The sequence below is a fragment of the Pollachius pollachius genome, assembly GCF_949987615.1.
Source record: "Pollachius pollachius genome assembly, chromosome: 4".
NCBI classification, from domain to species: Eukaryota; Metazoa; Chordata; class Actinopteri; order Gadiformes; family Gadidae; genus Pollachius; species Pollachius pollachius.
The window spans coordinates 1,866,114-1,888,731 of NC_136937.1; the positions used below are offsets into that span (position 1 = coordinate 1,866,114).

Consider the following 22,618-nt stretch of genomic DNA (forward strand, 5'->3'; position numbering starts at 1 on the left):
AGAACTTTCCTGCTTATGCAAGTCTATATACGATAACTCTCCCGACATTGAATTTCTTCAAGTGAGCAGACCTAGAAGAAAACCAACCTTTTACTGTTGGTTTTTTCTTAACAAACCAACTGCACAAATACAAAAAAATCAAAAGAGACTCCATAGCAACTACTATTCTCTTATCGCTATAAATTAAATGCTGTAACGTCGAGCATAGAGACACATTCTAGATCTGTTTGGCAGTTCACTCAACAAATACATTTCCTCTACTCCTCACCTTCCCCAACAATAAGTATTCCATGAGGAAATATGTTCGGAAAAAGGGGTTCCTAAACAAACAGATCAATAAATAGTGTACACGTGTAAAGCCTTAGCAGTAATTCTACGGGTATTCTCCGTGATGTGCCAAATGGTTTGTGGAGACTTGACGGGTGGGACAGTAACTTTGATTTCAGTGCTTTCAGACGACATCTGTCCTTAATGGGGAGAGTGGGATGGAGAGTTCAGAGGTCAGACTGGAGTTTTCCAAAAACAGGGTCAGGATTCTTTACCAGTTCTTTACCAGTGTAAAGACGTAGATTGTTCGGTTGAAATCATCATGTGTGTATATCGTAACACTTTTAGCAGTTCACTCTGACACCAGAAAAGAAACCAGTAGAATGGGGTTTCAATGGTTACTGGTGAAGGGTTGTGCTTGTTTCTGTGACAGCCTCCCTTTAAAAGATAGCTCTTTATACGCCTCTTTGTGTTTGTGTGTGTGTGTGTGTGTGTTAGTGTGTGCACGGCAGTCCAATCCACCCCCCCCCCCCCCACACACACCCCCTGGGGTCTAGGTCTCCCTCATGGCACAGCTGATGTCCAGCGCCTGCTGGTACACCTGCGTCACGTCGTCCATGTCCCCCAGCAGAGAGAAGCTCCCGTTCTCCCCCGGGGAGCCAGGCGACTGGGTCCCCTGGCTCACCTTCCCCCCGTGGAACGGCCCCTGGGCGGGCCCCTGGAGGCCCCGGAACCCGGCCGGCTGCAGCAGGTCCTCGGCCGACAGGCAGCCCCTGATGCTGGGCCGGGGGGACCCGGGGGGCCAGTCCAGCCCCCCGAAGGACGCCCCCGGGAGGCTCGGCATGTCCTCGGAGATGAAGCCGGAGGGCCGGCTCTGGCTGCGCGACAGCCCCGCCTCCCCGCCCCGGCCGCTGGCGGAGTCAGAGCGGAACGCTGTGGAGCAGGTCTTGCCGTCCCGGTGGTGGGTGTTGGAGGAGAACTTGCCGTTGCGCTTCAGGATGCCCTTCCTCCCCGCGCCCCTCTTGGACGGCGAGCTGGCGGCCGGCGTCATGGCCACGGCGGCGCCGCCCCCCTGTGGCTCGGAGGAGTCGCTGCGCTCGCTGGAGGAGTAGTAGCCGGACTCTCTCTGCTGCTGCTGCTGCTGCTGTAGTAGCAGGTGGTTCTGCTGGCTGTTCTTCAGGATGCCCTTCTTCGGCAGCATGGGCACCATCTTCGCCGGGGAGCCGCCCAGACTGCCGTGGTCTTCATCCTCCTCATCGTCCTCGTCTTCGTCGTCCTCGTCCTCGTCCTCCATCCCGACCTCGCCCTCCCGGAAGCGGGCGTCCCCGTCGGTGAAGTGCAGGGTCCGCCGCAGCTCCAGCTCCCCCAGGCTCTGGGACCGGTGGTCCGACGCCCTGGTCTTCAGGATGCTCTTGGGCCTCTTCAGCGCCTGCTTGTCCTCCCCCGCGGCGGTGGGGTGGCGCGGCCCGCCCTCGGCCTCCGGCCTGGTCGGCTTCTTGAGTCTGCGGCCGACGTAGGAGGAGCCGGGGGACGGCGCGGGGTCCGGCCCGACGGCTGCGCCTGGCGCGCGGCTCTGCCAGTCGATGAAGCGGGCCAGCATCGGGGAGCCCTGGCTGGGAGGGCCCCGGCAGTCACACACGCTGCTCTTCCAGCCCCAGTTGACCCACCAGTGGTTGGCGATGTCCTCCACCGTGGCGCGCCGCTCGGGGTTCACCATCAGCATCCAGCGGATCAGCCCGCGGGCGTCTGAGCGAGAAGACGAGGGTTCAAGGAGCCGTCGGAGAGAATCGTTGCACACTAGAAACACCGTGGCTTCCAACGGCAAGGCAAGTCGCTCAGAGCTTGCTTTTCAAAGTTAACAATCATACCCTTTAACCAAGTTCAAGTTCGAGTTTATTATAGAGCCCTTTAAAAACAACAGTTGACCAAAGTGCTGTACAATTCAACTAACTAGTTATAAAACAAACCAAATAAAAACAATTAAAGGCACAAAAGGACACACTAGACAATCTCATTTTTATGGAGTTAAATGCAAGAGCATAGAAATTAGTCTTTAGGAGGGATTTGAAGATGGGCACTTTACTAGACATCCATACTGAAATTGTAACAAGATGGTTAGAAGGAAGAGGACGGGTATTGTCTGATGTTACCTGACGACTGGGTGGGCTCCTTGTAGTCCCCATTGCTGATCTGCTGGATGAGTTTGATGTGGTCCCCCCCGTCAAAAGGCATGGTTCCATAGACCAGTGTGTAGAGGAGCACTCCCAGGGCCCAACTGTCCACCTGGAGACGACGCGCGCACAGCATGTACAAAATGAGACTTTGCAGGTTAAAGCAGCATTATTTTATTTATCGACCACTAGGGGGAGTAAAGTACCCTCAAAATTAATCCTTCAAATTGTGGAAGAGAATGTTATTACTTTCTCTACGAATCATATGAAACATCTATGTATTATTTTAATCACATAAAACCCTCCTAACCATTACTCACTGGGTTTTATTCTCAGTATCTACAGATCATCTGAGGCCAATTCCCACTGGCGGCTCCCCCACCTCATAGATTCTGCCTTACTTGTTTGTCTTGGCCGAGCCAGCTACAAACCTGTGTGTGTGTGTGTGTGTGTGTGTGTGTGTGTGTGTGTGTTCGTGTGTGCGTGTGTTTGTGTGTGTGTGTGTGTGTGAGAGTGTGTTTCATAACTGAATTTTTATCATCAGCATCAGTGTCTCGGTTTTGAAACAAAAGGAATAAAAAAACGAGGGAAGTCCACTCCCCTGTTGCACTTCATGGGAAGCAGTGTGTGTGCGTGTGTGTGTGTGCATGCGTGTGTGTATATGTGTGTGTCTATGCAAGATTTTCAGAGGTACTGATGGCTAGGTGATGGGTGATTAACATTTTTCCGCCCAATTGGCCAAGTTTCAGGAATCCATAGGTCTACATGTTGCTGGTGTGTGTGTGCGTTTGCGTGTGTGTGTGTGTGCGTGGCCCAACCCCGAATAAGTAGACTTCCTACCGGCTGGGACAATATGTTAAAGTTCAATTTAGTCTACCCACCCATGCACACTGTCACCCCCCCCACACACACACACACACACATAAATCTTGGGTAGTTTGACCCCTGTGATGGTTTCTCGGTCGAAGAAACCCAATTTCATCCATCAGATACTGTGGTCTGATCTGTATCCAAGAGCCTGCTTCTAATTTCAGATCAGGGCTCCGCTATGGGAAACAACATGGAGGTACACGGGCTGAGAATGTAGGCCTTCCAATAAGGCCATGTGCTTCATCTCACTGAGGATAATTATGGGTCGTGGAGAGTCCCTGATGAAGTGGTCCAGTTCCTTCCTTCCTTCCTCTTTCTCCCCCCTTCTCTCGGTGTCTCACCCTCTCTGTCTGTGTGTGTGTGTCTCTCTCTTACTCTCTGTGTCTCTCTCTCTCGGTCTCACTTTCTCTGTGTGTCTCACTCTCTCTCTCTCACTCTCACTCTGTCTCACTCTGTGTGTGCGTGTTTGTGTGTGTGTGTGCATGTGTGTGTTTGTGTGTCTCTCTCTCTCTTTCTTTCCCTCTCAGTCTCTCTCTCTCTGTACGTTTCAGGCAGGCATGCTTGCGTACTGGAAGTTTAATTTTTTTTGATACATGTTGGTCTAAAAGGCCAGTGGTTCTCAATCGGTGGCTGGCGTGCCATAAGTGGCACATTGCAGGCCCAAGTGGGTCATGACATGGCCACAATATATTGTCTCTAAAAGTTATGGTTGTATGCATTTGTATTTCAACTGCTAAGCTAGTTACTAATGAAGTCATACTCAAACTCATGAAATCAATTATTAGTTACAAGTGAATTTGATTGTTAGCAATAAAACCTATTAGGTTTAAAGACTGAGAAGGGGAGGTTACTGTGTTGAAAAACCACATCAATGTGCTTTCGTCGTATTATTGTCGCTGAGCACCCCATAGAAAACGAGAAGACACATCTCCATCTTATTCCTCATATAGAGTTTCCAATATAGATAGAGAAATGACCTCACGTAGCACAGAGATGAGAACATATTGCTTATTTGACTTCACTGACTGCTCGATGGGTCCTGGTAGAACGGCAGCTCCACAGAGGCGGCTGATGGCATGAGCAAGGTTCGGGAACGCCTTGCTTAAGGGCACGGTGAGCAGGGGAATCGTACCTCAGGGCCGTGGTAGGGCCGTCCGTTGACGATCTCGGGGGATGCGTAGAGAGGGCTGCCACAGAAGGTCTGGAGGAACTTGTCCTTGTGGTACAGGTTGGAAAGGCCGAAGTCTGCAATCTGGGGGGAGGAACGCAGAATGACCTTAAGGGTGAGGGTTGTAAAACCAGGACGATAGACATGGTTTCCGCCGTAAAACAGTGCCGTGGATGGTATTGTTTGTCCCTTTTGGTTTGACAAAATCAAAACATGCACATTTGTTTGCTTTTCAATGAAATCCTTTTAAAGAAAGACAATAATAATGACATCATTCATTAACATTTTCTCAGTTTCAAATTTGCATTTTCCGAGGTTGAAATTTGCATTTTCCCGATTCCTTATTCTCGAACAACCTAGGAAAAGAAGTACAACATGTTTGTGCATGTGTGCGTGAGTGGCCACAGCCTCTTTGGATCAGAGCCACATAGCTCCAGGGTCAAGGTACAAGAAACTTTAGCTGACAGCGGGAAGAGCACCTCACCTTAATGTTACAGTTCTCATCCAGAAGCACGTTCTCTAGTTTCAGATCTCTGTGTACAACGCCGTTCTGCAACGCAAGACCAGAAACCGCACACGCTTTTATTTTGAAAAACACGACAAACACAATGGAAAAACAAAGCAGACGTCATCTTCTCGTGCCGCTACCGGGGGTGACATCACCTGGGGAACTTCAGAGAGCCGGCTCACCTATAAACAGCTGACAATAAACAAACTGGGGTTCGTGCTGAGGAAGTGACCTCATGGGAAACAGTGAAACCACTGCTCCACATTAAGAGGGGCACCGAGGTAAGCAAATGCTTGCGGCCACAGAGCCACATTGTCCCTCACACACACATGCAATGCATGATGGGACATCTGATTTATTTTAGGTACAGCTTAAGGAAAGGTGACAGATGGCAAAATGGGACACAGTCCGTCTATATGAACACGACACAATTAACTGAAGGCAAAGGCACACACACACACACACACACACGCACACACACAAAGTTTTAAGTGACTGAAGGGGCCGGGCCACTCAGCTGCTGGTGACATCCTTGAATTGAGTGTCTGTACGTGTGTAGGCGTATGTGTGTGTGTGTTGTGTGTGTGTGTGTGTGTGTGTGTGTGTGTGTGTCATGGTGAAAATGCCTCGCACAACAAGCCCCTCCCCCTTCCAGCTGAGAGGAAACCAGTTCCTCTGTTGCGTCCGAGTGACAGGAAGGAGAGCAAGCGGAAACACAGAGGGGGTGGAGGAGGAGGAGGAGGAGGAGGAGGGGGGGAGGAGGGGGAGGAGGAGGAGGAGGAGGAGGTGGAGGAGGAGGTGGAGGAGGAGGAGGAGGAGGAGGAGGTGGAGAAGGAGGAGAGAGTGGAGGAGGGGGGGTGGAGGAGTGGGCGGGGGAGGAGGAGGAGGAGGAAGGGAAGAGGAAAGGAGAGAGAGAACAGGGATGTAGGTCCAGGAACTGCCTCATGCAGGGCGGGCAAAGGAAACAGGTGGAGTAAAACACTTCATAAGGAATAAATATACAGAGATGACGTAGGAATGGGGTCATAGGTGGGAACCAGAGGAAATAGGGGTGTACGTCTGAGGAAACGGTCATCGTTAGAGACAGATTTGAGGCTCCTAAGAGACCAGACACACCCCCAAAATCATATTTGACTTTCGATTTTACCGTTCATTTATTTAGACATTTAATTAAGAAGTTTAGCCTCTCCACCAACATAAACCAACAGAAATATGGGCTCCATAAAAATAACAATTTTAGTTTTCATTAAACTTACCAACTGAATTAAAGCGCACAATAGTAACTTTATTTTACTCTTAAACACTTATATCATGTAAAATAATAGATTTTCACAAAACATTCTGATTCAACCATTCAACCAGACCTAATAAGATGCTTTAATCAAATGAAAACGTCTTTAACGCGAGAATAGCGAGCTAACTTTAGCAGCAGCAGCACCGCCGTGCTAGCGTAGCGCGGCGTTTCCGTGGTACCTTGTGACAGTGATGGACGGCCGAGACGATCTGCCGGAAGAAGTGTCGCGTCTCGCGGTCGCCCAGGCGACGCCTCTCGCTGATGTAGTCATAGAGCTCGCCCTTGCTGGCGTATTCCATCACGATGACGATCTTGTCCTTGTTCTCGAACACTGGCGAGCGGGGGAGGGAGGGGGGAGAGATGGGAGAGGAGAGGAGAGAGAGGGAGACGTTTAAGCTAAGGTTGTGAAATAGTGCGTTTATCAGACCACTTTTATCCAAAGCAGCCCAGAGTGTGTTTTGGATATGAGTTATTAAGGAGAAGGGTCGGGGGTTGGAAGGGTGTGGACATTGGGGATCAAACCCAGTAACTTTTCAATCCTGGATGACGTTTACACATAATATTTGCTGAATCTGTGGGATTTTTGGACCTTTTCACTTTTTGGCATCCCTCACAAACACACATGCACAGGCAGACACACAGGAGCCTCCAGCTAACAGTCACACACACACACACACACACACAGGCGTGTCCCCCTACCTTCGTAGATGGAGATGATGTGGGGGTGACGGAGGGCCGACATGATCTCAATCTCCCGTCGGATGTGGACCATGTCCTGCTCATCCTTGATCTTCTCCTTCCTGATGGACTTAATGGCCACCTGGGAGAGAGAGAGAGAGAGAGAGAGAGAGGTAGAGATAAGATGGAAAGAGAGAGAGGTGGGCGGAGGGAGGGAGGGAGGGAGAGAGAGGTAGAGATAAGAGGGAAAGAGAGAGGTAGAGATAAGAGGGAGGGAGAGAGAGAGAAACAGAGAGAGGTAGAGATAAGATGGAAAGAGAGAGAGAGGTGGGCGGAGGGAGGGAGGGAGGGAGAGAGAGGTAGAGATAAGAGGGAAAGAGAGAGAGAGATAAGAGGGAGGGAGAGAGAAAGAGAGAGAGAGAGAGGTGGGGGGAGGGAGGGAGGGAGAGAGAGAAAGAGGGAGGGAGGGAGAGAGAGAGACGGGGTAGAGAGAGAGAGTGCGTAGAAGGGGGGAGGGGGAGAGGGGCAGAGAGAGAGGTAGGGAAGGAGGGTGGGAGAGAGAAAGAGAGAGACAGCAGTTAAGCACTTTGCATTTTACACTTTTATAGGTATCTATAAAAGAGTTAATCATTGAATAATTAATTGTTTATCTTGTATAGTTCATTCAGAAGCAAAGTACAGTTTCTGGCATTTCCACACAAGTCTTTGCATGAAAATATTTATGTCGCAAAAATAAGAAGATTGAATATTCATAACATTGGAAAAAATGTACCTCAAGAGAGTTCTTCTAAAAAAAATCAATTTTCAGTTTCTCAGTTTCAGTCTTGACAAGCCCTGGTGCTCACGCTGGCCGATCGATAATACAGCGAATCACTGCTGGGGTGACACACTGACAAGACCCGCCTGGTCCCGTCTGCTGGCGTACGGCCGGGAGCACAAGGTCAAGAAGGAAAATAAAAGAAGGACAAGGTCTCCAGCGGAGCGTTTGATTACCGACCCCTTCAAGTTCAAAGGTCACCCTGTACTAGGGTAGGGGGGCCTTTAGTTCCGAAGTGTTCATGGGCACGGCTTTCTCTTAAATCGTTACAATTGCCCAGAAATGCATTCCAAAAATAGCCCAGCCTTCACCACTATAACCCCCCCCCACACACACACACACACACACGCACACACACACACACAAACAGAGTGAGTGTCCAGGCCGTCTGTGCAAACAAACAAAATAGAACAACTAAGTAGACCAAAGTCTGTTTTCTGACGTGACCCAACTTTTACTTTGAAAAATGGATGAGGGTTGCCCTCACAACCTTGGAGGAAAAACAAAACAAAAAAAGTAAACCCTTGTTTTTTTCCTTTTTCTACGGCGGTCCACGGAATGGAGCACAGCACTCTGGAGACAGACTTATCCGAGCCAGTTATTAATAGATGTTCCATTAGTGCCAGCAGACCTAGAGGCCCTGAGGTCTCTGTGTGAGCGCCTGAAGCCAACCGCTCGGTACCACGCCCCTATACTGACGCACCGTTCACAACACCAATACTTGTTGTCCTCCTTCCAACCGGCGTCGCAGAAGGTTTCCTGGCCCTGAGACTACAGTGATGAGACTCTGGACGCTCTATAGGGAGGCTGGATGCAGATGTGGTTATAGGCTGGGTTTTGGTGAAAGGCTCTGGTTTTGAGCCCCGATGTAGCCTTAAACCTGCTCGTTAGTGGCATGCATCTGAATAAATGATGAAAGTGTTGCTATATTCCTTAAGAGAAGAAGGAGATAAGATCCACAATTAGCTGCTTACAGCTCGACTTTTAATGAGGTCACTAAACTAATGAGACACTGTTGGAAAATTGCATTAGCCATTCATTTCTTTATCTCTTGCCAAGCAACTTGGTTTGGACATTCCCTTTAAAACAATGAATCCAGAGGGGATTTAACATAAGAAGTTACCCTGAATTATTAAGTCAAACAAAGAATTACAATGCTTCCTTCCCCACTTTCCCATGAGTCATGAGCAGGAATCTTACAATACAGGTGGAAGCTGAGGAAAACCAAACTATTTAATCTATTTGGGAACATACTTATATGTGGGATTGTTTCCGGGCTTTTAAAAGGGTTTGAGACAGGAATGCGGAAAAAAGGAAATGGCAGTCAAAGAATGCCGAAAGGAAGAATTGCTGAGTAAAGTGTACTGTTCCATATTTTATCAGACACATCATTCAACTCACTCCTTTTTAGGACATTGGGTGACAAAGTGCAGGAAGGGAAAATATTGCTCTACATTATTCGACTCAAGGGCTCATTTCCGTGGCCGTCTAGCCATATCAGCGGATTATGTAATAACCTTTTAGATAAGTCAAGACGATGGCCAAACGACTCAGCATCATAAGCTCATGTGGTAAATGACAAAGTATGGTATTTAGAAGAAAACAAACAGTTCGTTGTAAATGTCGAATTGACTGTAACTGTGTCCCAAAACCAAAGGGACTTAGTGAGCCTGTTTGATACAATTTTAATCACAATCTCACACCAGGTTTAATACCTTTTTGTAAGCAGAAACCTAGCTAGCTAATTAAAAAGTCGGCTCCACTTGAGCTGAACCTGTTAGAAAGTGTACACGCTCATGGCTTCCAACGTTCATACCACCCAGACATCAAGACTCAGAGGGAACTCATTAAAGAGCTATAACACTGAGTGGATAAGAAAAACATTCCAGCGTTTAAACCGCCATTAGAAAAGACAACACAAGCCGGGAAGAGCACTTTGGGAACCGCGCATTCAGCCTCGTCCAATTAGCCTGACTTCCACTTAATGCTACCTCCTGGCGGAGCTTCGAGCTGTACATAGCTGTGCTCGAGTTAAGCCTTCCGTCCGGCCTCACCCCGCATACAGACAGCTACTGATACGCTGCGTTTGATGCTCGCTACAGATGTAAGTCATTGTGAGAGGTAACTCGAGGCGCTGTCCCCGCATACGGCAGCTGCCATGTCAGATAACTCCCCGACAGGCGTCAAGTGTGACCCTGTGAGGCGTTCGCAGCACACGCCCAGACACACAGACACACACACACACACACACACACACACACACACACACACACACACACACACACACACACACACACACTGATCAGGCAGACAGGAGCTGGAGTGTAGGTGGAAGCGCTCATTAATGTGAGCTCACACTGTTTCACCAGAGGATGTTTTGATTGGTTGTTCAGCTTAGCGCGCTACTCTTATAGCCAACGCCGTTTAAACCAGCTTATGTTAATGGAGAAATGAAATGTGCTGGGGACAGACGCATTCGGAAGTGCATTTTCAGAAGTGCTGGGTACAATGAGGATGCACTCTTTTTTCTCTCTTTAGTGCCGGTAATGAAAGGTTCTGAAAGACGGCATACCCAATATAGCTAATTACTAAGGAATAAAATGTATACAAAATCTGTCTGGCACGTTTTATGAAGAAAGCGTTTCCAAAAAGCATCGGACAAATGACCCACTATGTTCTGCTCCATGTATCCAATGGTGACAACGTGACATGACATGGCTAAGATAACAACACAAACAAGAGGAGCTAGGAAAGGAAATCAACTGCGTGTTTAAGTTCAGAAGGGCCAAACGTGTGGCTACACACAGCACTACAAAAGTCATCAAGATTGAAAAAGAAAAAAATATTTGTTGCACAGCTGAACGCTGTATCACATCATGAGCTGGCTGTTCTCAATTCACAACACGCATTCCATCAAAACCTACATCAGGCATTCTGACCAAAACTCATGCACTCCCCCCCACAATTATTCCAGAATTCAAGCAAAGCAAGAATGACCAAAAGTCACTTTGTGTTAACAAGAGACTGACTCCACCGACTATCAATTGCAAGTTAAAACAGCCGACCACTTGGGTGCAAAAACCACAAAAGACCTTGCCACAGCACCAGCAAACCTTTATTTATATGGCAGTGGTCTGCAGATGCATCCCGTGGTGTAGCCTACCACATCCATTTAGTTCAACAGGTTATCGTCCTGATACTGTCCATGGTACTAGCAACCTGCTCTGGTGTCTTTACCTATGTATTCAGGCTAAAATTACTTGATTGTCTGATGCCTCATCATCAGTATTGGTATTATTAGTAATGGCTACTTGCCAAATCGAAAAAATAACTTCACACAGTATGTATTTTTCCAATGTATTTGTTATCATACGTAGCGTTGATCAGCAGAGCAATAGTTCGCCAAAGTCGTTGAAGTCGCTTAGCAACCGAATACGCTGGGGTTGATAAGTTACCAGACTGCGGAGTGATACAGATGTCGTGAATCAGAGGCAAAAAAAACACTTTCCTTGACAGCGGTCAAATATGCTGGACATGAGCATTCCACTGCATTGATAAGAGCCATGTAATAATCAAAAATAATTGACAGCTGATCGTTAGGAAGGCCCATGCAAGTGAATGGAGCAGTCTACAGCATTGAGAAGAGCCGTGTAATAAGTAAGGGATAATGTATAGAACGCCGGTCATTATCGGGAAAATTAGCCCCGACAGGGGCTTAATTACGATAATGACCGGCAACGTTCTATACATTATCCCGCTTATTACACGGCTACGTACCAAAACGAAAAAATGACTTCACATGGTGTGTCTTTTTACAATTTATATGTTACCAGCATTCGTAGTGTTGATCAGCAGAGAAATAGAAGAGCCCATGCAAGTGTACGGAGCGTTCCACGGCATTGAGAAGACCCGTGTAATAATCCATAATAATTCAACTCGATTTTTTTTTTTTTTTTTACAAGTGGTGGGTACAAAATGAATCTTGATGAAATCTGGTGGGGACGCGTCCCCAGCGTACCTGGCGGGATCGACGCCTATGGTTAAATGGAGGAATGCTTTTACCTTTAAGCTGCCTTTTCAGAACACATTTGTGAGGACTTCCTGTGAATGCTGTTGACTTCTACGTTTGAACCCAATACACCCAAGATCAAATTATTTATTTATTTATCATGCATGAGGAAATATTAAGCTAGGTTAATCATAACAAATATACGGACATGATTATGTAAATGCAACATTTTTTATGCAACATATCTAAATTGAAGTCCTATTACCTATTACAATATTGTTATGACACCAGACTGATGTCTCGAATATTGTGTGTGTGTGTGTGTGTGTGTGTGTGTGTGTGTGTGTGTGTGTGTGTGTGTGTGTGTGTGTGTGTGTGTGTCTGTGTGTCTCTGTGTGTTTGTGAGGGATTATGTGTATTTGTCTGTGAGCGGGGGGGGGGTCGGTGTCTGCACTCCTGTGCTACACCTTCCCCCTAACAACCTCTTTCCTTTACACCTATGTGTTATGCAGACTAGGAAAGGAATACACACATACACACACACATTCTCACATGCAAGATCCTGCTTTGGTATTTCATTGTGTGTTTGTGTGTGTGCTTTTCTGTGTGTGTGTGTGTGTTTGTGTGTGTGTGACACTTCTCCCCGTAGCACAATCCTCACCTTCATATAAAAGGCAGAGGTGTTTGCTGAACCCAGGGGGCTATTTCCCCTTTTTTGTTCCAACTACACATTTATGACCTCGGGGTGTTTCCATTAACGCATCGCCCGCAGAGACGGGAGTAAATCACATTCTACTAATCAATAACGGAACCAATATGCAGATCCAGGGGATGCGATACATATTTTTTTTTGTTTTTATTCCCACTCTATTCGTCTTCTGAACTCTCAACGGTTAGAAGGACGGTTCAATGGGAAGGCAGCGTCAAGTGCAGAGCAAAGCTGTACAATGTAACAACGTTACAACGCAACTTTACCTCACACATCATCGAGCTTTCAACGTCAACCGTGCAGAACCGCAGCATGCACAGCGCACTCACCACTCGTCCGGTGTGCCTCTCTATCGCCTTCTTCACCTTGCCGTAGGTGCCTCTGCCCAGGGTTTCCAGCAGCTCGTAGCGGTGCTTCAGGTTATGCTTGTGGTTGTGTTTCTTCACGCCGCTGCCGCCGACGCTGGACCACCGGCCCCCCTCTTCCAGGGTGGCGGAAGAGCAGTCGTCCAGCCCGGGGTAGTCGACAGGTAGAGGGTGGTCCAGATCCGTCCAGGTCTGCGTTAACTCGGGACCGGTGGATCCAGCCTCGGACACGGTGGAGGCAGCGCTGGAGCGGCGTCGCGACTGGTGGTGGTGGGCCAGGGTTTCCATTGTGATCATCGGTCTAGGGACGGGAAACCCGGCGGGACGCCTGATCAACCCCCGAGGAAACGAAACACCGCGGGGACACACTACCGTAGAGGAAGGCGTCGTCTCCTTTGTGCGCCTTGCCTGGTGATGACGATTCCGCTGACGCCGTCAAAACGTGGTCGGATGCGTTTTGTAAATAGAAACGTCGCGCGCCAGCAAGCCGGCGTCGTGGATCATGAAGGCAGTCGCGTGCCACGCTGCAACACTAACTCTGTACAGCTGGCCTGACAGGAGCCAGTGTGTGTGTGTGTGTGTGTGTGTGTGTGTGTGAGAGGGGGTCTGTGATCGCTCGCTATGAGCTGCTGTTTTGATGATGCTTTCACGCGACCTGCATCGCCCCCTTTCTTACCCGGGCATCACGAGAGAAGAGGTGTGGACCCGGGGAGGCAGGCTGGGGGGCGGGGTTAGCATGGTGTGTGTGTGTGTGTGTGTGTGTGTGTGTGTGTGTGTGTGTGTGTGTGTGTGTGTGTGTGCGTGTGCGTGTGTGTGTGTGTGCGCGTGTGGGATACTAATTGTGATGTGTAATTGTGGCATGAAACGCATATTAGCGTAATTATGGAACCCCTATTCCAGATATAATTGCCTAGCTACTACACCATAATTATTATATTATAATACTGAAATAACTCTTTCTATATATATATGTGTATATATATGCTATTGAAGTGACTACAAGTGTTTTGTGTGTGTGTGTGTGTGTGTGTGTGTGTGTGTGTGTGTGTGTGTGGTGTCATTTAACTGATGGAATCTGTCGTGTACTTCTTGGGATTGTTACATCTGCAAGGGGGGGGGGGTCATTAGGGGTCCTAATTGACATAGATGTAAGGCTACTTACAGGTCATTCTTTGCGATTCAGTATCTCTTTAATCGCTTGTCAAAACCGGAAGGATATCCACAACGTATGGGTAACAAACACGAATAACGACAACAAACAACGCTGTCAGTGCATGTAGGCTACGACATCTACATATACATTTATTCGATCGTCCTGAAGTAAACCTTGATTTGCAACAAAATAATCTCCAACGGTGTTTGTGGAAAGGTTTGGAGGTGCGGTCAGAAATCGGACTTATAAATTGATCACTCAGTCGAAGAAACTCCCCCGAAACCCCTGAAAAACGGTGCATGATGAAACAGGTTACAAAGCGTATAAATGACATGATGATAGGATCAAAGAATACTGTCTGATTGGCTCTATCTATGGTTTAGAAGAGCAGCGGTTCATCTTCTCACACATAATCAAAATGTTTGGTAATCCCTTCTTTGTAGTCTTGATCAAGCTCTATTTACATTTATGAGAATTAATGGCATAGGCCTGGGCTAACTTGATAGTTATCGGCTATATCCAGACCTGGCTATAGGATAATCAAATGTAACATGTATGAATGTAAATGCCGTAATGTTTGAGAGATCATGTAATTGTGTGTATATCTCATATAACACTCAATTATTAGATTTAGTACACCACTTGGACGTGTAATAGCCCAATGATAAACTCCATCTAAATATTCGTCTGGCCTTTGAGAAATGCATAACCAGACAGCGCCTTCTGTTGGATACAGTGAGCATTACAGGCTAAACCAACCTACAAGTCAGCCCATTGAGTAATGACTGACATTTACAAAGGGTTATTCATCCTGGCGTGAACTGTATCCTGCTAGAAATACTAGGAATTTCGTAAACATTAGAGCCATTTATTCCACTCAACTTAACATTTCAGTAACATTTGAGTAAATCATAGGATATAAAAAGGTCATCCGCTTGTGCTTTGTAATTCGATATCGCCATCTAGTGGTGGTTTGTATCACGAACACTTTGAACACGTCGAGTTTATGTGTTCCATTGTGTTGTCTTTCTAGACCAGGGGTATCCAAACTTTTTTCACTGAGGGCCACATACAGAAAAATCTACGACGGGCCGGGGCACTTGGCAAAAATAACACATTTTTAACCATATGAAAGCACAATAACTTGATGCATTTATATCTTTGTTTATAGATGACGTATTTATTATTTTTAACCAGTTAAATCAGGGCTTTTCTGTCTGTCTCTGTAACACCCTAAAAAGAGGAGAAGTAAATAATTCTATTTCAACAGTATTTACATAGGTACATTGTTTTCGAAAAGAAAGTATTAAAGGCAGAAAATATACAACTTCTTCACATTCAAAAAGTGAACTCAACAGTCTTATTGTTTTCTATACTTGTTAAGTAAAAGCAAATGTAACATGTAAGTATTACTATACAAACTCAAATGAAGTGCAAAGAAATAAAATAAATATTACATGTAGACATGTACCATTCGTGTGTAATTTCCATATTTTTTTTCTCATTTGTTTTTTGTCTCATACTGTATTAACATATGAATGTTGTGTAATATATTTTTAACTCACCTATAGTGGGAACAGCGTTACACTCAGTGGGAGCAGTGATGCTGCGCTTTGGACTGAAGGATGGCCGGCAGGTCCGGCGTAAGTTTGGTGGTTGAGATGCGAAGGACATCACAGAGATGGCTGTCTGTCATTTTGCTTCTCAATCTGCTTTTGTTCAGGGTTAAAAGAGAAAATGTTTGCTCACATATATATGTTGAGCCGAACAGGCTCATCAATCTTTTTGCGTGGCGCGTCATCATAGGAAACTTGGCCTTTTCCAAGCTCCGGTAGAAGTCAGGTAGGGAGAGAAGCTGGTGCTGATTCTTCAGATGGTCATCACACTGCATTTCGATCAGTTCCATCTGCAGACTCTCTTGCACGTCTTCTGCGGCCATCAGGAAGGGAGTCGAGAACAGCTTTATTTCTTTTTCAATTTTAGAAAAATCTTGGAAACGCCGACTGAACTCTGTCATGAGAGTTGCGATCACAGACACGTATTTATCCTTTTTAGCAGAAATATTTGCCTCTGGAAAAGCAGCATTGATTTCTAACAGCGTGGGGAAATGCGCAACATTGAAGTTACGTAGTTGTGTCTCAAAGAGACGGAGCTTGACACAGAATGATTTCATGTGCGCATACAGTTGTGGCACAAGTTGGTCTTTTCCTTGTAGGCTCTTGTTCAGTGTGTTGAGATGGGCTGTAACATCGACTAAAACAGCCAGGTCTGCCAACCAAAGAGGGTCATTCAGCTCAGGAAGAGGTCGGTCCTTCTCTTTCAAAAACTGGTCGATTTCCGACCTCAGTGAATAAAACCGCTTCAGCACGGCGCCGCGACTAAGCCAGCGCACTTCCGAATGGTAGAGTAGGTCCCCGTATTCAGCATCTACATCAGACAGGAAAGCTTGGAATTCTCTGTGGTAGAGCCCTCGTGCTCTAATAATGTTGACGGTTTTCACAACCGTGTTCATCACATCGCCAAGCTGGACTGTCTTGGCACAGAGGGCTTCCTGGTGGAGGATACAGTGCATTTTAACAGCGGCGCCTCCACACTCTCTGACCTTTGCGCACACAAAAGAGGCCATTCCTTTATGCTCGCCTGTCATAGCTGGAGCCCCATCAGTTGTTACTCCACACATCTTGTCCCATTTAAGTCCGGTCTTCTCAATTGCATTTGACACAGCTTCAAACATGTCAGTTCCCGTTGTTGTGCCCTTTAAACTCCTCAGATCAAGCAGCTCCTCCGTAGTGCAAAAGTTGTCATCAACTCCCCTCAAAATATCAATAGCTGAGTGGTGTCGGTGGCATCTGTGCTCTCGTCACATGCAATTGAATAAAAATCCAAAGCACAGGCTTTTTCCAACACTTGGTGTCTTAAGTTTGCTGATAGGTCTTCAATTCTCCGCACAACTGTGTTCCTGGACATGCTAACATTGTTAAATTCCTGCATTTTCTCAGGGCACATTATTTCAGCAACTTTTGTGAGACACTGCTTTACAAATTCACCATCGGAGAAAGGTTTCCCATGTTGTGCAATCAGTTTTGCTACCTCATAGCTAGCCATTGAGGCACTTTCTTGTGTTTTGTTGGCCCGGCTAAAAAACTGTTGTTGAGTTTGCAGGCTTGCTGCCATCTGTTTCACTTTAATTTGTCGCTCGGCACCAGTATAGGACATGTAGCTGCACTGATGTTTAGTTTCATAGTGTCTTCTTACATTGTAATCCTTCATCACGGTAACACTTTCCTTACAAATTAAACAGACACACTTCCCCTTGACTTCTGTTAAGAAGTATTCATTTTCCCACCGTGGCTGAAATTTTCTGCACTCACTTTCGATCTTCCGTTTCTTTGGTTCTGCCATCTTTTCTTACGGGCGGGAATTTTTTTCTTTGATTGCTCTTGTAATGGGGAGTCACCTGACTTGTTCGAACAATAGCTCCACCTAGTGAGTTTACTAAGAAATGTAATAAAGTCAAGCAAAAAAATAAAATAAAAGAAAAATTATAAAAAAAGAAAAAAAAGAAAAAACATATTTTTAAAAAGTGGGCCGCGGGCCGCAGTTGGCCGGCGGGCCGTAGTTTGGACACTCCTGTTCTAGACAATATAATATACAATATAATACAACCGATCTATTGTATTTGTACAGTAGACCTACAACCCATAAAACCGCACATTTTGACAATTTTCTCTTCCTCACCTAAATTGTTGTCATCATGTTGTGTCATTGAAAATCCTGTGATTTTAATATTGACAGCCTATTGTTGCCTGTACTGTTGTTAGGATGCAAAGCAAACTGTGTTTGTGTGTTTCTTTGAGTAACCGCGCTGATGTAAACACATTTTACAAAGTCCAAACGTTTAGAGGGAATTTCAGCTTGGTTGTAATATAGGCCTACTATCTTTAGCCTACAGGGACATAGGCCCACCGCAGTGGCGGACTCGGGGGGCGGGGGCTCCATGGCTGAAAAAGTTCCCTCAAGAGTGGCGAATACGAGAGAAAGTGCCTTATTGGCTGCCCTTTACATGTGAAAAAAATGATTGGGTGCCCTCTTGTGCCCCTTCATACAATAAATGATGAAGATGAGCCCTCTAGAGCAAGAAAATTCGATAACGTGCCTCAATGAGTGCCCTCTTAATGCCCTTACAGTGCCTCCATGGTTGAAAAAGTGCCCTCTAGAGTGGTGAATACGAGAGAAAGTGCCTAATTGGCTTCTGGATCTCCTTATAATTTAATGCTAATCTTAATCAAGGATGAGGAGGACTATTTCATCATACATGATTATTATTATTATTATTTTCTCGCCCCTGCCCTTCAAACAGTCTGAGTCCGCCACTGGCCCAAAGGATTCATTCAATTCTAGATGCATTCAGTTCGAGCCACCTGCTGGGCCGGTCTCAAAGCATGCTGGCCGATTGACTTTCACCCTAGTGAATGTTGTTTGAGAAAACCCTGACATGTATCAGAACAAAATCTCCTCTATGACATCTTTCATCTGAGCGAGTCTCTCTGTCCAAAAAAGTCTCCCCCTTGTAAATCGCAAAAAAAAACGACGATTCCAAATAGGCTATTACATTCCGTCTCTGCTCGAAGTTTTCCTCTCTTTCTTTACCCTCTTCTGCAGACATAACCTTTCGAGGGTTTTCCTTTGGCTGACTGGACTGATGTCCTCGTGACCTCAGTGCCCAGACGTCTTGAGTAGCGTGCCAGCCGCCCACCGGATATGTGTTGTGACAGCCTTGAGTCACCGGTAGTGGAGAACGGTCCAACTTTTACTCTTTGACTTTTTTCAATGAAATACTGACTACCGGAATATTTCGCTGATATATTTGATGTTAAATGGATAAGGGAAGCGTGACTATTAATGAATATGCGCCGCGTTGTGATGTTTTGTTTTGACGACCCCGCCATCCTAACTAGCTCCGCTTAGTAGCATAGCAGTTTGGAATTGACTTCCGTTTGGAAAGTGAACTAAACAATGGTAAGTGGAGGAGACTGGATCTATTTGCTTGAATGAGTTAATACGTTATTTGAGTAATGAAGCGATTTTACTGTAATTAATTTAAATGCAATCGGGCTGCTGCATAACTATCGTTAATGCCGGAAGCCACCGTGAACTGAAACGAACTAAAGTTCATTAAAGCTCGTGCTTCGGAAATGCTACGTCACTAGCACGCACGGAAATTTACTGGAATAGGTCCTCCAGGATGAGGATGAGGATAATATTATATGTGTTGCCTTCTTGATCTAAATATGGAGAACCATCAGAAATATATAGATAGTCCTTGCCTGTACTGTTGTTATACATTGATAGTCCTTACTGTGTATAATTTAAATAAGTGTTGCCTATAGAGTGGTGAATTCACACCCCTTCCGATAGAGCCCATGGGAGGTATGAGATCGAAAAATATGAATGGAGAGAAAGTAATTATTTTCTGGTCCCAGTCTTTATATGCCCTGGATTACACATATGTTGTTTGTGGATTTAAATGATAATTTTTCATGCAAAGAAAACTTAAAGTTTTCACGAAGAAGTTTGATAATGTTAGGCTTTGTGTGAGGCCGCTTTGTGAACTACAGCTCGTCGCTGCTCTCGACGCGAATGATATACGTCACCACCTTCACTTGGAACTTATGTCGATCTCTCTGCTCAACTTCACTGCTTTTTTCCAAGGGGAGGATAAAAGCATCGAAAGAGGTGAAAACCATTATGTCCTTAAGTCAAGGCACGTGGAGTTTCAGTTATGCCAATGGGGAGATTGTCGGTCTTGTCCACGCCAGTCGCAGGGAGCGTGACGTCACATCTGAGACATGCAGTCTTTCACATTGTGTTTTCTCTACAGCCTTTAACTGAACAATTGCACAATAAAAAGTCAAACTCTTGACATGAACAATTATCATTTAAATCCACAAACAACATATGTGTAATCCGGGGCGTATAAAGACTGGGACCAGGAAATAATTACTTTCTCTCCATTGAAACCCATTCATATTTTTTAATCTCATAGGTCCCATGGGCTCTACCGGAAGGGGCGTGACTTCGGCACTCTGTTGTGTGGCTCGAGAGACTCATGGGCGTGCCAAGCTTTAATTGGTGGCTTGCATGGCAGCTAATATTAGGTGATAATGCAGCTAATACACATAAATCATTAATATACTCTAAAACAGTTTATACTTAAATGATGTTGCCAAAGGGGTTGAAACTGGCACAATTCTGGCAACACTGCACACGTTGTAGTTGTAGTAATAGCGTAGCAGCTTAGTTTAGCGAATTCATTGAAGTATCTGAGAAATAAATCAATATGAGGTCGCCGGAACAGAGACTAGCGGGCAGAGAGCAGGTGTTCCGAGTTACAAAGGAAAGGTGCGATTCATACGAGATGAGCATAGGAAAAAATAAATAAAATGGACTGTTGTTTGATATGCAAACAAACCCGCTCCGATTGCAAGCTAAGTCAATTTGAGCGCCATTTCCAAACCATGCATCCATAATTAAAATGTAAACTACCAATATAACAAAGAAAGTCAAGGACATGCATGCCTGCTTCCACTCATCTCAGTATTAAGGTCAACCTGTTTTTAATTAGGATTGTACTAGCTGCATTGCATGTTGTATGTTGTGGTTTGACACAGTACTTTTCCAAACTACGAGTAATACTGCCAATACTACCAAAAAGGTTGATACTGCTATTATTGATGCTATTACTAATAATAGAACTGCATTGCAAACATAGTCTCCCGGTAGTCCTAAGTCACGTGAATGAGCGTGACTCTACGTAAAACGCCATGACATGGCGTGCGCTCCTGCGTGTCACGTCCTGCCCTGTGAGCCATGCGTTGATCCAAAGCGACTGTCAGCTGTCTATGGCGATAAGTCAACTGTTTGACCCTTTCACCCCCTCTCTCCCTTCCCATTAGCATTTAAAGTCCCCCCACCCCACCCCGGTTTATGCTGATGCACTCTCTGACGACAGTCGAAATGCTTAATGAGGTGGAAGACGGTGGCCTGGAAGGGTCAATAGGCCAGACTTGACGTGACTCATGGCGATGATGGACGTGGATGAACAAAGTACGAGGGAACATCTGCTGAGCCAGTGCATGAGTTAAATAAGAAGAGACGATGTTGGGGCAAAACATTCCTCTCCCAGACACAAACATGAATGTCCCTTGGCAGTCTCAGACGTCATCTTCTGGGGCCTGCATTACTTAATCTCTTGGAGGACAATGGTTGAATTTAGTTTGACATGATGATGAAGCCAGCCTAAATCTTGCCAGCTCACAGGTTTGCTCCAGGTTTTGTCTCCAGATATTATATCAGGAATCAGCCCGTCGCAGGCAGCTAGAACCCAAACGCAGATCGGTCGGCCAATCAGTGAACCCCGAAATACATGCAATATAATAGGCTGCTTTGGATTTAGTTTGATTTGGACAAATGTATTTACTTCCATTAAACTTGTTTGCTTATGGCACTTCGGAAATACGGCACCTCTATGAACGTCATTGGGTTTGGAGGATCCAATCCGGTCTTTTCAAAAGGCTGCAAATGCAAGGTTTAGTGATGACCAACACTGCCGACGGCAGACTCTAAGACGATAGGGTCTGGAATGGCAAGGCTATCTTCATCAGGATCAATTCGTCAGGACCAAGCTGGGTAGTGGGGTCAGGCGGTACCACCGTGACTCACATAGTTGATACTATGGGTCATTGTCTCTGCGTGCACATTAAAGGTTAAGGGACAGACACGGTAACGCATGCAAGGTGAGGGTTAGGGTTAGGGTTATGAAGACAACTTAAATTGACCGTAATGACATTTTAAAGTTAACATGAGGTATATCGCACACATGGGCCTCTCAAATGGAGCATTATCTTCCAGGAAGAGCCTTTTACTCTGCAGTATCTCTTGTCTTATTTGACAAGAGATACTGATACCAACCGATATAAATATCGGTTGGTATCAGTATCTCTTGTCAAATAAGACAAGAGATTGATTTTATCGGCGGATATTGACCAATCACAGATAAATCCGTATGGGTGTAAATGTTTGACAGTTTTTGTACGAGACAGCACAGGTTGTTGTGGAATAAACAATTGAACTGAAAATATTTTGCCTGCCTATCTGGTTGACTGACTAGTTGTATTGATCACCAAGAGAGCATTGACTTGGTTCAATGTGAAGCATAAATATCTTCGATGTATTAAAGTGCTTTTGCCATGTTGTGGGGTCAGGGGTGATTCAATGTAGGGGTGCTTAATTTTATGCAAAGTAACTAGCTGGTAGCTTACCTCACTACACTTTCTAAGTAACTTGTCAAACACTGGCCTTAACGTTATGCATTAACAGCAAAATAATACATAAGATAACTTGCTCCATGACTGCTGCTCCATCCCAAGGATACCACAATATATATTGAATAGTGGCCGATAAACCTGTATTTTGGATATCGGCCATATCGATATCAGTATATTTTTACCCCTCTAATTTGGAATTATTCATTTGGTTAACAAGTTGTCATGCAAATCACACACAGTGAGCCTTCTGATTCAAGATTCTTTTACAACTTCGTAATTGCT

General features: G+C 45.7%; 1 protein-coding gene across 1 annotated transcript; it reads right to left on the reverse strand.

The window, feature by feature from the left end:
• Positions 1-820: 820 nt before the first annotated feature.
• Positions 821-13,343, reverse strand: LOC307074605 (NUAK family SNF1-like kinase 1; the record flags this gene model as incomplete). Its single annotated transcript, XM_079734831.1, has 7 exons — positions 12,821-13,343; positions 6,978-7,098; positions 6,458-6,609; positions 4,961-5,026; positions 4,441-4,560; positions 2,418-2,550; positions 821-2,013 (listed from the first exon to the last, which is right to left on the reverse strand). Exons 1-7 carry the CDS (start codon positions 13,151-13,153, stop codon positions 821-823), a joined length of 2,118 nt encoding a protein of 705 aa, XP_079590957.1. The 5' UTR covers positions 13,154-13,343.
• Between the last annotated feature and the right edge of the window lie 9,275 nt (positions 13,344-22,618).